The sequence below is a fragment of the Manis javanica genome, chromosome 16, assembly GCF_040802235.1.
Source record: "Manis javanica isolate MJ-LG chromosome 16, MJ_LKY, whole genome shotgun sequence".
NCBI classification, from domain to species: Eukaryota; Metazoa; Chordata; class Mammalia; order Pholidota; family Manidae; genus Manis; species Manis javanica.
Window position 1 is genome coordinate 30,947,028 of NC_133171.1, and position 17,093 is coordinate 30,964,120.

The following is a 17,093-nucleotide window of genomic DNA, read 5'->3' on the forward strand; positions in this document are numbered from 1 at the left end:
GTTCAAAGCCAGTTTTTATTGTTTTTTTTTTCCCCCACTGCAGTTTTGGAAAGCATACTCTGAAACCCAAAAGAGAATACTCCTCAGTGTTCTGGTATGTTTGAAAGAATATTTACTGCTTTGATTTCAAATTTATTGCCCATAATGCTGGCATTTTAGGGCACCAAGTTTCTTTACAAAGTCATATTAGGGGCACACATTTTAAAAAGGCATTTCCCTTGGCTGTTTTACACTTCAAAGATGGATAGGGGCAGGTGGGGGCTTAAACTTGTTTGTTTAGGTGTACGAATATTTTGAGGGTGTCGGTGGTGGTGGAGATGCTCTCGGAATGCCTTGTTCTGACAGGTGTTTTGATGTGTGGCTTTATGAATTTGATTCTTTGAAACCGACCGGCTGCACAGCCCTGCCTTGGAGAATTGGCCTCTGTGGGTTCACAGTTACCTTCTGTTTCACTTTAGAGTCTTTTCGTTTCCATTTCAGGGCCTTGGTGCTGAAATCCCCCAGCCTTTCCATTCTTTGAAATGAGTTCAAGAGGTGAATAAATTGCTTGTCAGAAAATTACTATAATGGTAATAAATAGTAGCCCTGGTAATGAAGGAGTCGCTCGGATGGAATTTGCGACTTTTTAGGGTAAGAACACTTGCAGAGTCGGCGCTGTTCTCTGATGAATATGCACAAGAAGCAGAAGTTTCACTGGGGTCATTCTGTTTCCAGAATAGTAATTCACGAGTGTCTACATTTCTTCTCCAACTTCCCCCCCCCCTTTTTTTTTTTTTATGTACTGTCCTGGTTCTGGCCTCCATCACATCTTGTTTGTGCAGGATCCTAATTTGTTGCTCACATGACATTCCCGTAGCCCTCTAATCCCTGCCGGCCTCCGCCCCCTTTATCACCGTCACCCCCGTCCGAGCAGCCAGCCCCTCACTGCTGCCGGAGCTGTCTTTCTGCAGTGGATTCACATATTTCCTACAGTCCCCTTCTTTCTTTCGTCAAGCCACTCTGTGATGTAGGCCCCATCTGCCCTGTGGGCCTCATATGCTACTGTTCCCACGAAACTCCGCTTGAACCAAACTAAGAATGTGTCTTGTACTCATGGGCACATATATCTTCTTTCACACACACATGACTTTTTTGCAGGCTATGGAATAACCTGCAAATATATATTTAGAATAATATTTACAGGTTTTTGTTTTTACCTAACTAGCTAATCTGGACTCATCCTTTAAAACTTGTTTTACTTAGCCATCTATTTACTTATGTATCATGGTGGTTATTACGTGTATACCATGACCTAGGCACTGTGCTCCAACCGAGGGTATACAGGTAATGAAACACCATTTCCTTAAGCAGCTCGCTCAGGCTTCCATGATACTCCCATTTCTGCCCTGCCCGACCTGCTTATAGGCACAAAGGAGCAGGTCAGTCTCTTCTCCCAATTCACTTCATTGTTCTTATACTATTTTATATATTGTACCATATATGTGTGTTTCTGAATATCTCCCTCATTCAGTTTTATGCTTTTGGACACACATTTGTATTTTTCTTATTTCTAACCAATTGAAGTGAATAGATAAGTGAGATGATGCAGCATATTCTATCTTCAGCAACACCCAGGACTGTGCCCAACACCCTGTTTGTTGGTTAGTGGTCCTGGTCATCATAGTCATTAGACCCAATTTAATAAATCTGCATCTTGATACATATATAATGCATAGATTCATTAATTGTAATTCTTAGGGTTTTTTTTCCCATTAAGGATATTCAATGACTGTGTTATAATGTATAAAACTGGGAGTTTAAAACAAAATGGTTTTTAAAAAGTATCAACTGTCTTAGTACAAACCAATATTTTTTTTAATTTTCTGAGAATAGGAGTTTCTGACTTCAACTATTTCCTTGCAGTGTTGTTTTCTGCTTGGAGCAGCTGTCTTAAAGCCTTTCTCCATTGTTGCATAATCCAATGCTGGTTGAATCTATTGTTGAGGAAAGCATTATCTTTTTAATTATTAGTAATGCAGCATCTAACAGAATTAACACCCAGTTCATGTCTTGCCAAGGTGAGGTGACCTTGTCGGAAAATTGTATTTTCTACAGAAATCCTTAATTCTCGATCTCCCAGTACAGTGCTTTTCAAGGTGATACTTTTTCTCTGTCATTGGACATCAGGTCCACAAAATCCCTGTGTAGCTTTCAGGTTTATTAGGGGTGGCAGCAACTATATTATTTCATAAAGTGAAAACCAGGCTACTGCTTTTGAACTATAAAATAAGTTGTCTTGACCGTAACTCCAGCTATACCCAGACCTTGTGTGTGCGCCTGCATAAATTCCACAGAAAAAACAGGCAACGTGAAGTAAACGGTGACCTCCCCAACCATACCCTGGAAACGACTGTGAGCGAATGGGACTCTTTTTCCGTGATGTGCACTACCTTTCATGTACGTATCCATCTCCTTGTATTTGTGATGCAGCCCTGATGATACATTTCAAGTTCAGAACTCTTTTATTAATATCATTAATTGGTATTTTAAATGTTACTGATTTTTTTAATCATTTACTGTGTCTAAGTTGGGCTCCCTTGTGACCAATCACAGCACATCTTACCAGCTATAGAAACATGAATTCAATCCATGAACAGTGCGAAAAATCATATGAATCTTTTCTGTTGAATTTCTGAAAGTGGCAAAATAGGGCAATCACACCCTGAAACTCTTCCAGTAATTTGTTTTTTCTCCGAAACATGGCACCACATGAAAACTATTCAAATTCCCCCCATCTCTCTTTTGCTCAAACTTCTCAAAAACTTCTACATCCTTTTGACAAGCCTTACAGCACTTTTACTCTGTCTTTACTCATTAAATCCCTCTTGTCATTTATAAGTTCCTTGAATTAAGCACCTGTACCCATTACCTCCATTAGCATAACAAAATATGCCAAATCAACCCTATGTGATTTTTATTAAGAGAATGGGAAGCTGTGAGTACTTAGCTTTTTAAATCTAATTCTTTATAAATTTTACCTAAAGCTTAGCATATTTCATGTAGTAATAGTATTACTCAGGTGGTAGTTATATAGGAATGAAGTATATAATATTTCTTAGGCACCGTTTTCCATATAGAAAAAAAATGCAGAAAGTTTAAAAAGTCATCAAAGTTTGTTTGCGTGTGTGTGAGTGCGCATGCACATGGATGTCCATTTGGTTTCATTTACTACCAAGAGAAAATATGTGGGACTAGATGCCATGGAGCCTGATGTTTAAGAGTATGAGCCACAGAGCAAAAATACCTGTGTTGAAATTATTGCCTGGGATTCAATGTCAGCTTGACTTGGGATGGATTAGTTAATCATTTTGTCACTTAGTTTTTCACTTAAAGAGTAGAAATAACAGTATTATATATTGCATAGGTTTGTATGAAAAATAAATGAGATAATCCTTGCAAAGCCCATGGAACAGATTGTATATGATGATCACTAAATTATAAGTGCAAGTTGGTAATAAGTGATATGATTCTGTTTAGAAAAATGAGAAATAGACTGCACCCAATATCCATCCAGTAACCTCATGTTTCTCCCATCTAAACTGCACCATATGTGTACAATTTCAGATTCAATTTTGATTATGCATAGTTAACTTATGTTTAGGATTACTGCCCAAAATATACATATACATTAATTCTGCAGCTATGATCATTTACTAATAAACTTAGCATATAACCTAGCAAGCTTTTAAAAAAAAGAATTCAATGTTTCAAAAATTATTGACTCGTTATTTCTCAGGAATTTCTGGAGAACTTCATGTCAGTGTCTTTTGTGAACAAATTCAAGTCTGGGTTACAGAGGACAAGAAACAGGTCAAAATTAGGCCCTCTATGGTTATTCTATTTTGTTTACTTTAGGATATGATTAACAATACCTGCTATGAAATTTTTTATTACATTTTTATTATGGCTCTATATCATGAAACAAGTATGAGGCCTGCAAGCAACTACATTGCTTGAAATACCCATTTACGTATCTGTATTTATATATATGCATTTACTTAGAGTAGAAATATATAGGAAAAGCTGTTTTCTGAACTCATTTTATTTTACATTCAGTATATTTGCCATACCTCATTATCAAAATTCTGACCCAACTTTAGATATTATAGATATAATAATGGTATGCACTTTCTTTATTAAGTGTTCCTTTATGTGTGTGAGCAAATGCATGTATACAGAGTGAAAGTATTTGCATATTAATGCATTTTTAAGAGCAGACATGAGGCTATTGTGATCATGATAATACCTGCTCTGAATTTCGTGTGGGAAATGTCTACATAAAGAGAAGGCTTTGATTTGTTGTTATTTTTTTCAGCTTTATTGAGGTATAACTGACAAAATTGTACGACATTTAAAGTGTACAATGTGATGATTAGATATATGTATACATTGTGAAAGAATACCCATCAAGTTATTTCTTAGCAAAGTTCAATTGTATAATACAGTGTTATCAGTGACAATCACCACTTTATACATTAGACCTTCAGAATTTATTCATCTTATAACTGACAGTTCCTTTTTACCAGCCTCTTCCTATTTCCTTACCTCTCAGCCCCTGACCATCACTGTTCTTCCTATTCTATTTCTCTTGGAGTTGAAATTTTTTTTAACTCCACATATAACTGATACCGTGTAGTATTTGTCTTTGTCTGGCTTATATCACTTAGCTCTTAGCACAGTTTCCTGCAGACTCATCCACGTTATATCAAATGATAGGATTTCCTTCTTTCTCACAGCTGAATTATCTTCGTGTGTGTGTGCGTGTGTGTGTGTGTGTGTGTGTGTGTGTGTGTGTGTGTGTGTACCACATCTTTATCCATTAGATTGTCAGTAGACACGTTGTTTCCATATTTGGCTATTGTGAATAATGCTTCAATGAACATGGAGCCACAAATTTCTCTTGGAAATAGTGGTTTCATTCCTTTTGTCTTTATACCCAGAATTGGATCATATGAGAGTAATTTTTAAAAAATTAGGAACCTCCATACTGTTTCCACAGTGGCTGCACTAGTTTACACTCCCTCAAGTAACATACAAAGGTTCCTTTTTCTGAAAATCCTTCCCAGTACTTGTTATCCCTTGTCTTTTTGATTATAGACAAAGAACAGGTATGAGGTAGTATTTCGTCATGGTTTTTATATGCATTTCCCTCATGATTAGTGATGTTGAGCACCTTCCATGTACTGGTTGGCCACTTGGGTGTCTTCTTTGGAAAAATGTCTGTTCAGGTCTTCTGCCCATTTTTTAAATTGGGTTGTTTTTTAGCTGTTGAGTTATATGAGTTCTTTGTGTATTTTGGATGTTAATCCCTTATCAGATATTTGGTTTGTAAATATTTTCTTCAGTCGATAGTTGGTCTCTTCATTTTCTTAATGGTTTCCTTTGCTGTGCAGAGGCTTTTCAGTTTGATACAGTCCTGCTTGTCTATCTTTGCTTATGTTGCCTTACTTTTGGTGTCAAATGCAAAAAGAAATCATTGCCAAGACCCGTGCCAAGGGGCCTACCCACCATGTTTCCTTTTAGTTTTATGGTTTCACATTTCAGTCAACTATTATCTCATTTTGTTTATTTGTATGTATGGTATGTATTTGTGGATTTGATTTTTGACCCAGTTAATTCTTGGCTGTCCATCCTTCAGCAAGTGCCTTAATTTTTCTGTGTCTAAGTCTTTTCATTTGTACAACAAGGATTTCATCACCAAGTAGAGACAACAACCATGTCCCTTTTTATAGGGTGTGTTAGTTTATTTTTTTGCCCCCATGTCCCCAGTTTTCAAAAAAAAATATTTGGAAGTATGCTTATACAATGTATTCATTTTATTTTTCTTCTTCACATTTAAAAAAAACTAATTTACTGTCCTCATTTTGGATGTATCATGTATGAAATTATTTTATCATAAACCACAAAGTAGATTCCTAGATTGTTAGCTGAAGGACACATACACAGACACATATACACACATAGACACACACACACAAATACTAGGTTGTAAACATTTTGGAAAAAAGCCTAAAGTGCCATCAGCAAGATCACAAGTTTGCAGTAGCTTTGATTTATTAATTTTCATGCTGAAAAGTTAAAATAAATGGTCTATCATATTAATGAGTAGCTTACATTTTAATAAGAGCAATGTGTTACTGCACACTGCCCCTCTAGGATTTATTTTCATACCTAGCATCTGTCTGTTCTTAAACTCTAGCTTCTCATTTTGGATTTCAATGTTCTACACAATTTATGTCCAGTACTAGCAGTATCTTCTTTCTTCAGGAACACCTACAGGTGATTTATGGTTCATCATCTGACTTTCCTAACAGAGGTATATATACGAAGAAAGATATTGCTTAAAATAATTAGGTTGCCTTATAAAATAGAAATTGTTTATATAAATGTTTAAAATATGGATAAATTTATAGATACCTATCTTAAATGGAAAAAAATGGGAAAACATATGAAAAAAGGTAATGTCATCTGAATATAGAAAATAATGATCAGAATGTATTTCATCACATGTTCTTTTTTAAGCTTGGAATAGTGACTGATATTTATAAGGCTGGGGGTTATTTCCAAAATATGTTTGTGTATTTAGTAAGGAAAACCTTTTGCCAAGTTTCATTTCTGGAAACACTGTGACCATCACTACTTACGTAATGAACAATAATCCTACAGATTTCATATTTTTAAATGGAAAAATATAATTTATGAAAGGATACATGCCCACTAGAAAAGACAAATCAAGTAGGTAAAAAGCCTAAGAAGAAAACCTTGACACTCAGGGTTAATCATGGTTCACACTTGGTCGTCACTTTTCCAGATTTTTTTTTTGTATTTGAGTCCTTATACTCCCCCAGTTGTACACAGAAAGATCATTTGGTGCATTGTTTACTGAGTGTGTGTATCAAATCTTTGCCATATGCATGAATTAACTAATACAATAGACAAACTCAACATGCGATATTAAGAACTGTGAAGAGCCTGAGATTTCACCCCACTTGCAAGCTTACAACTCAGACAGCCACAATTTCATAAATGCTGGTGAAATACAAGAAACACCTGAGTCAGAGACAAAGGACTTGCACGCGGCACAGTAGGCACCCCACGATTCATGTTTGTTTTGGTTCCCTGAGTCTCAGTCCCGTGGGGCAGTGCAGAGTGGCCACCGTTGATGCTGTATGTGCACTGGCTTTGTGTCACAGCCGAGGAAATCCAAATTTAGGAAACCCCAATCTTTTATAAGGAAGCTGGTAGCAAACCTGCCCAGTCACCAGCATGCAATACTGCCCTTTATCCTGGAAGGAGACAAACATCCTTGTAAAAATAATACAGAATAGAAGTTGTCAGTATTTCTGTGCACACAACATGCAAAAACAAGAGACCTACGTCTCCCCATACAAGGATGTAGTTTCAACAAACTTGGGCAAATCAGATTCTCTTCCTCATAAATTTGGAATTAGGAGTAATAGGATTAAGTTATTCTGATCTGATATATTCAATAATACTGGGAGACCTAATTTGCCTACATCTATCTCTAGATATTAAAATAAGACAGATATCAGAATGAGTCATTGTGGATATAGATGGTATCGTGTGTTCCACTGTCATATACAATACTGCCAAATGTACATTTTTGCATACAAGGTTATTATTTTATGCCAAATTTCTAGACTTTCTGGGTCTACAATATATGAAAGTATCCATTTTTCCAGGCCAGTATTCATTTCATGTTTAGTTGATCTGTTGAGAACTAAAGATTTTGTGAAATAGTGTCTCCTCAGTTGTGTTTCTGGGGCCTCTTCATTTTTCTAGGTATTTTTGCTTTGTATATGTCTGTTTTCTATATTTTTGTACATTAAGGTTCATGAGAAACCTCCCTAATTTATTTTAAGAGGGAATTCAACTATTCTATCTACTGTTTTTGCTGGAATAAATTTAAGCTATATTACGATGAGATATCAAAATAATATGGCCTAAATAATGCAGATGTTTACTTCTCCCTCATATAATCATCCTTTGGTTTAAAGCCTGTCCAGATTTATGGAACAACTCTCACTAATGAGGCTGGTCATTCAATTATTCCTCTTCCATTCGCTCCAGGCTTTATTATTAATTATTATTATTACTATTTTCACTGGGCATTGCCCCAAAATTAAGATATTTTCCATGCTCGCCTCTAAAAAAAAAAAAACATATTTGATTGGATCATATCATTAACCTGCCCAAATTTACCTGCATTAAAGGCTGGAAAATATAATCTAGAAAACTGGTCATGTACCCAACTCTAATTCTATTGATATTTAAGAAGGAGGTATATTGATATATTAGGGATGCTTTGCTCTAATTCAGTGAATCTGACTTCTAATAGAGAGGCTGAAAAACTAAAACAAGACAAAAATCTATGATGAGATAAACACCTCAGACTTGAGTATCTTTTATCATCTTAACTTTCTCACTAATTTGTGATGTTTTAATGGATAAATAGGATATTAAATCCATTTATAGCCATCCTTGCAACTATGTATCCAAAAATATATCCAAATCTTTGCATATATATAAGACAGTGGACATCCTTGAGGGTTTGTTTCAATCCTCATGCAAAGCTGAAACTTGTCACTCTCTTGAAGTATGAGATACTTCATTTTAATTTGAAAGATTCAGCACATATTTTTCTTTCATAAGAGGTTTTCATCTAGTCTCAGTATGTTGGCTACTTCAGTAGGAATGCTGGGTTAAAGGAGGGGAAATAGTTTTGAAAGTTGAATATTTGTCCTCTTTCTCATTTTCACCACTTATCTCCATAGTAGGCATAAATCACCAACAAAATTTCTACCCTTGCATAGTTCAACATTTCTCTATTATTGCCTCATCAAGAAAAAGACATTTTTTTGGACACTTGAGGACCAACTCCACTCATTTATAACTGTATTGCATTACTGAGCAGGAAAGTCGTGTGTCTTCTCCTACACTGTTCTTTCAAATTGGTTCAACTTAAATTTTAAAGAGTAAATATTCAGAGATTGTAGCATGGCAGTTTTTAGCACACATGAACTTTTATGCTTTATTTTTATTTTTCACTTTGTTGAGTTTTGAAAATGAGTAGGCACTCACATTGGCATCTTTCTGAAAGTTGATACATGCAAATTCAGGGACTTTTTCATTATAAAAAGGTTCAACTGAGCTTTATCTAGTTCATAATGATGCATGCAAACATAACAAACTGTTCTTTTGTGAATATACTTGTTGAATACAGTACCAGAATAATTATTTTCTGAAATGCCAAATTTTTCCTATGTTGGAGGTTTAGTAAGATATTTTACTTCTAATGTGCAACTCTTATTCCACACAAAAAAATGAAAAATAGGTGATGACATTGAATTGACTTTTTGTCTAAATTAAAACTTTGATAACCACAAGCTATAATTAAAGTTGTTTTAAAATATTCACTTTTAAAGGGTGGTATTTACTAGTTTTATCCTAAGATGTATGTCGGGAGACGTCAGGTCTTCCAGATAGTTTGCACACCTTGCAGACAGAGGCACTGACTACTTCTGATATTTTGAGAATGTATATATAACAAACAGCCTTGGAAGGCAAATACAGTATCTCCCTCAGGAACAGAGAATAAGTTTATTGTCTAGTGTAAATATAAAGAAAGCCACTCCCGGGGAATGGTAGGCAGTTTGCAGCCCATTATAAAAGATTTGAGTTTCCAAGCTCAAGGTCCCTTTGCTCTGGCGTAAACCCACTTCCTGAGCTCTACCCACGTGAGTCACTCTACATTGCCCTCTGGGACCTGAAGAGCAAGAACAAAATCATGAAACTCACACGTCTGCTGAGCCATGCACAGAGCAGGTTCTTTTTCTTTGTGTCTCTTCTACTGTCTTGCATGAAACTTGGCCTTTTGATATCTTAGCTTGTGAGCAGAACAAAATTTAAGAAACTTCAAAGTTCTTGGAAGTATGAAAAAATAGTTTAAACACAGATTTCATATTAACAGATAAAATGTTTTTCAGTCCTCCCCATTTTGTCTACCAGTAAAATATTTTTCCTTTAAGAATTGCTAAATGTATTGCTTTAGCCATTCAGACTTTCCTACACCCAAAACCACTTACTCCCAATAGAGCTAATTACCTTTCACATATTTCTATACTGGAATGCTTGAAATCTTTTTAAATATTGATGTCTGTATCTACAGCACACAGTAGAGAGTATAGTATTAAATATTCAATAAAACTTTACTAGATAAATAAATGACTAGTGGATGTCCTTCCTGCTGTTGTGTTCTTTCTCTGGCCCTTGATGGTATAAACCAGAATGAGCCCAGAGTTCAACAGAAAAAGAATTTTGGAAACAGTTACTATTTGGGAGGACTTACAGATATTTCTTGGACTGGTACATTTTTCCAGACCTGTTCAAATATCTCACTTATATATCTTGACTCTGACCTTAACAGTATTCTGAAATGATTACACAAATTGATCAATTTAAGTAAATATATATATATATAATTATTAATTTACATTTTATAAGTTTAAATTTTACAGATTTTGAGGTTAGTTTAATAACTCTGTGTGTGCGTGTGTGTAAGTATGACCTCATTGTCTTGGCCTCACACTCAGCATATTGACTAAGTACATCCTTGTCCTTTAATTTAGAGACTCGTGAAGCTATAGTCATGAAGGATTGATATCGGTAGGCTCCCTCCTGTATTTTATCTATGTATAAAGATGTTACAAAATTTACACTTTTTTCTCTACTTACAAAAAAATCCATCCTAGAGAACTGTTCTGCTTTTCAGAGACTTTTCTTTCTTTTAATATGTGTAAAACTTGTCCAAGCATTTTTGAAGCCCAATTAGTTTGGAATCTAATGGCTACCTGATTTTATTTGGGTGAAACTGAATCACATAAAGTGTTCTGGACTGACAGCTGAGGAGAAAAAAATTCATTTTGTCACCATTAGCACAAGGGTAAAAGCTGTACTGTATCTTACCTTAATAGTTAGCTGCTGATGTGTGCTCCATTCCCAAAGTAATCCTTAGAAATACCAAGTTGAATCCAACAAAATTGAGCATCATATTTTTGAAAGATAAAGCTATTTACATATAGTTTCTTAATTTTAACTTTCAGCTAGTATCATTCACTTTGACAAAAGAAATTTTCTACTTACAAAAAAAACATCAGAACATGATTATTTCAAACTTGGCTTTCATCAATTAATCTAAATCTATGAGGTTATTGAATCTTTATCAAGTTTACATTCAGTTCAGCTCCCTATTTTTAAAAAAAAATGAAATGTCTTTTGTCTTTTACCATTTTATCATTTAGGGGATATATTATTATATACTGTATATACATATATATGTATGTATATGTATATACTAGATATAATTCTTCTGTCAGATATGTTTTGAGAATATTCTATGTCTTTTCATTTATGTAGGATATACTTTGATGAAGAGAATATTTTAATCTTTCTAAAGTGTCCTTTACTGATTATTTTTTTGAAATTTAGTGGATATGCTATTCATGATATAAGAACATTTGCCAACCATCGAGTCATAAGGATGTTTTTCTACTTCCCCTAAAAAATTCATGTTTAGGTCTACAGAATTTTGAATTAATTTTGCATGTGGTATGAGTTAGGATTCAAGTTTCAGTTTTCCCCTCCATCATGATATCCAGTTGTTCCCACACAATTTAGTGACAAGGCTTGTCAATTTCCCTTTTTAAAAAGCTGCAGCTAAGATCAGGATGTGTTGTTGATTGTTTAATCAATTTGGGATTAATTGAAATCTTAAAATTTGAAGCCTTCCAATTAATGAACATAATAAAATTTTCCATATATTTAGATCTTTTCAAATTACTTTGAGCATGATTCTGTAGTTGCCAGTGTAGAATTATTACACATTTTTTCTTAAATTTATACATATCTCTTTTGTGTGTTTTTAAAAAGCTAAAATAGATTCTTCTTAAATTATATTTTTTAGTTTTATCTTGTATAAAGAAATTAAAATGAATTGTGTGTATGGAAACTATATCCTGAGAAATTACTAAGTTCACTTATTCTCATACTAAATGAAGAAACATTTTTCAATAAAATTTCCTCCTCTTGGGCAAAATCCTGAGCAACTGCTCTAGGCCCTGGTGGAAGGTAACGGCCTCTGGTTTTCATTGAATATGGAACCTCCACCCTATAAATAAGCTGAGGCCAGGGCAGTGTAACTCTCAGTATTCTTGGCCTGCTGTACCAGGGCTGGACCTTCTGCCCGTAGAGTGCAGGTGGGGTGAAAGAATGGAGGCCCTGACCTATTAGCCACATTCCCAGAGATGAAGGGGGAAAGAAATGCTGGTGTCCTTTCTCTCCCAGTGAGAAACTATGTCCCTTGATTGAGCTGAACTTCACCTTGCTGGCCACAGACATTCAAGGTGGAGATTCTAACTCACTGAAGTGGGAGCTGCAGTGAGCCGGTTATGGCTCAAGAGGCACAGATCCCTTATTCTTATAAGGCTCAATAAATTTTCTTGAAAAATGTTTCATAATTTGCTGTATGCCTGCCTATGGGACATAAAATTATTGTTGTTGTTGTTTTCACAAGCTCTGCTTGCTACACTGTGGATTGAATCGACAGGGCATCTCGTGCTGGAGTTCTGGAAGTGAATTCCCTGTGCTTCATTGATAAGGCTCTCTTTCTGTGTCCACGGCTCTTTAGAGGGTTCTCCTTTCTCCCTCAGTTACTTTGACTCTGAGGTCTGACAAACACCACTATTCTTTCCCAATCTCTCTTTATTTTATATTTTCAAGTGAAATATTTTTTTTGCTTATTGGAAAACACCTATTTTGCTTATTGGAAAACAAAAGTTTTACTTCCATCATCTAGGTTAAAAACTAGAACTAATAAGTGAACTAAAGTAGTATATGTTTTAAGAGCAAAATACATTAAAATCAGATTTCTCCTTTTTGATACTCAAAGGCTTGTAGACATGTGTCAGAAGGGCTTAGGGGCCCACCTGCATGAAACCTATGGTCAAATATGGTGTAAAATGAGCATCAGAAAGAATAATGACTGTAAGTGATCATCAAATAATCAACAGAAAAATCCATAACTTCCTAGTGTTTTTTAAGTTTTTTCAAATGTGAGAGAAAAATTTCACTTAGTATCATTGGAAATGATTATTACTTCAACTCCTTATTCATAATATTGATAATTAGAAGGGAAGAATTAACCATTTGCTTTGCCATTTTTAAGAGAAGTTTTGGTTCATCATTTGCTGTGGGAAAAAAGATTTTGTTGCATATGAAAATGGCAGAATTAGAAAAGTTACCAATATCCAACTTCTAATTAAATAATTGATTTTTGAAGATCCTTCAGTTAATGTTAAAACCTTTAGGAGGAATTTTTTTCCCTCACTCTAAAAGTATCATCCACCACATATCTGCAAATTGCAAAAGGAGTTAAAAAAGAAATAAGAAAGAAATCTGGAGATCATCATTTTAAAATAATCAGTCAAATTTAACATTATTATTTCTAAGACAACCTGACATATATGATTATCAATTATATCTTAGTTAAAAAAATAAAACTAACCTAAACAAGAAACAGTTATGAAATACATTAAAGGAACAATTGGGGATATTTTAATGCTAATCAAAATCTATGACTAATTTTCTTAGGTATAGTAGTCTAGATGATATGCGGAATATCCTGATTTTTAGGATATGTGTGCTGGAGTATTTAAGGATAAAGTGCTATGTCTCCAGCTCACTTTGAAAAACTTCAAAAAGCATATATTCACACATCCACATATATACACAAAAGGTACACAGCAAAATGCTAACAATTTTTCAGTGTAGTGGTGAGTTTACTGGTATGTATTCAGCTGTTTCCGACCTCTATATGTTAGAAATTATTCATAATGAAAATAATTAAAAATACAAAGATTAAATCATTTTTAAAAGTGAAGTCAGAAATATAGATAAAAATAAATCATAATTTATTAAGTACTTATTATAATGTGGGTGTGGGTGTGTGCGCATGTGGGGAGTGTGTGTGTGTCATTTTATTCTCCGAACATGAGTAAAAGTTTTGTATGATTATTCCCTATTGCAGGTAAGGCCTTAACAGAGTAGGTTGAGGAATTTATAATTCAATTTTTAAAGAGTGGAACTCCAGAAAATATTCTAATCATAGGAATATAATAAAATCTCATTTAAAGTATTTACTTTGCCACAGCATTTAGTAAGAATTGAAGTCGAGGAGGGTAACAGTAAAGTGCTTAGATTCTATTCTAATGAACACAAACAGATAATACATCATTTAAGATACCTGAAGTGGGAATGTAAAGGAGGGCACAGAAGCCCAAGATATTTTGAATGTAGACTATGCATGACATAAAATCTGACTGAAATTTAGGATTGAAAGAAGATGAGTGAAACTGTCTAAAATTTAAATCTACATTACTAAAAAATGATGTTGTGATTAATTAAAGCTCACAAGGTTTAGGGATTTTCTTTGAAAGAATATACTAAAATTATTTTCAAACATTGATTTTGACATGAGGATATAAGTGGGTTATTGCAGATTTGAGCATGGTGTCAGATAAGGACTAGAGTGTCATCAACCTAGAAAATAATTGAGACTCTAGAAATGAAGAATTACCCGTGGTAAAGCAGACACATGAAGAAATGGCACTTGGGAAAAGGAAAAGGCCTAACTACTAAAACTTAGACATACTCTTTTATTCAAGGGATGTATGTGTGTGTGTGTATGTATGTATATACATACATACATACATACAGATTTTTTTTTCTACTGTTGGGTCTTTATTCACTTCCAGTATTTTATGTATTTATATATTTAATATGTCTATAAAGTGTTTGTGTGTGTGTGTGTGTATGCCAAAAATGGTAGAGATATAACAGATAAAAGGAAAGAAGTATTTTGAGAACAAAGTTTCTATGCAAGCAAGACAGAACAAAATTAGCCAAGAACTTTCTATTGTTTAGTCAATTAACCATCTTTCTGTATATCAAAGATCATAGTAAATATGAAACCAGGAATTTGAGATAAAGTGTCCTCCCTCCCTTCAAGGTCTGATGCTTTAAGAAACTCCACAAACTGCCTCTTAGGGTTGCTAGCCGAGTCTGGAAGACTTTCATTTTACTGACTGTAATTCTCTGTATAAGCAGAGAGCTCTAACTTACTAAAGTCCTTAAATTCCTTCCCATCACATAAAGAAAAAAGGAGATACACTTTGCCAAATTGAAATATTAGTGAATAAAGTCTCAAAGAAATAGGGACCTTTTGTCTTCTCAGAGCACCTATTGAACAATGCCCATATTATATATCAGTTTGCCCTCTGCTAAAAAGGTCAAGCATCCCAATGATATTTGTACTGCAGCTCCCCTCTGCCAGTAAAAATAATGGATAAGTTCATGATACCACTGCAGACAGATTTTAAATGTGTCTTTTGAGGTTCACAGGTCTCTACACAACTTTTATAGGACATTCCTCGTATCACTAGTCAAAAATGTCATCAGCATTTATCTATTTATTTATTTATTTTGGGGTGTTAGGTTTTTGATCTTTGGAGTATGTAGGCAGTTTCATTATTTTTCTGTTAGTTACATCTCAACATATTTAAGTCTTTCAATCGCAAAAAATATTTAGGACATGCATCATCTTCATTATTTAATTTACATGCTAATTTCATTAAAACAAATTAAATTTTCTACTCGGGTAAAGTACAGGTCCCTACTTATTTAGTTGTTACTTTTTCCTAATTTTGATTATGATTATTGTTTTGTAGCATCATATGAATGTGCTTTTAGGTAGTAGCATAAATATATACTCTACTAGAAAGGCATCATTAAAACTAACATTTTTTATTTATAACATAAAAATGATTACCTTTGATAGTTTGTGAACTTACCAGCAAATATCACATCAAGGGGATGTGGATTTAGTTTTAAAGATCCTGAACAAAAAGCTTTATCAGAAATGTGAGTAAGTATAAAAGTACCTCACTGTAATTATCAGTAAAACTATTTCATTATTGGAGGCAAAAGAATTAGCCAGTGACTTTTATAACTTTTGTAGCTCCTGGCAATAGTACATCAAAGTTTCAAGTCATTTTGAAATTGTGACATCAAAATATTTTATTAGGGACAGAGACCGAGATAATGTATTCGGACAGTAATCGCACATGTTGCTTCCCAGCATCTGTGCACATGATGAAGGGTCAGCAGCATCATGACTCAGTTAGGCTGTGCTGGGTCCCTGCGGTCAGCATAAATAATCTACATCTTCCCTCTCATACATGTCCCATCAAAATTATGACTGTAGTGACTTCCCTATCCTGCTATGCCTCTGCCATATTTACCTGCGTGCTGGTTAAGAGGGGCCTGCAAGAGTTTTCAGGATAATGATGTGTAAAATAATTTGAATCTGAAATCCTGCCATTTAAGTTTAATTTTGCAGAAGTGATTGAACACAGTCCTTATTTTTTGAATTATAAAACTAAGGATGAAATTGATTCTTAAGTTCAACATCTCTCCCAATATAGCTTTAAGAAGAGCAAGGCTAAATATAGAGAAAAACAGAAGCCTTGCAGAACTTACGAAGGAATATTTCTAAATTTTAATGCCGTTTATCTGTAACTTTTCCTAAATATGAAAGCCCTTCTTTTGACTAAATCTTAGGACACTGGCAATATTTCATTTCCCTGTGAGGGTAACAGGGCAGAAGGAGTAAAGTAAATAACGAGTTACTTTATCTACTTTTCAGGCCTTGGTTCAAGTTCAACCAGAGAAGTTAAATTAATGTTTTTTCTTGTTGTCACGAAGAGTCACAAAGAGAAATTTATTGCTTACAGCTTCTATCTGGTGTGCAGTTACTGAATTCAAAAGAACAAGGCACATCAGCTCAGAAAAGCTATTTATTCAGTCATGGAAGTTCTCAGGAATCCAAATTGATTGTGGAAAGGGAACAATAAGAGAATGAAAGGGTGGAAATTATGTATTTTAGAGGAATTTACATTAGTATGTGTGCAATACAATAT

General features: G+C 34.4%; 1 protein-coding gene across 1 annotated transcript in view; it reads left to right on the forward strand.

Moving 5' to 3' along the window:
• Positions 1 to 17,093, forward strand: part of EYS (eyes shut homolog) — a 1,533,253-nt gene that overhangs the window by 761,562 nt on the left and 754,598 nt on the right. The window contains 1 exon segment of the mRNA XM_073224289.1: positions 6,999 to 7,123. Within this exon segment, the coding sequence (XP_073080390.1) occupies positions 6,999 to 7,123 (125 nt within the window).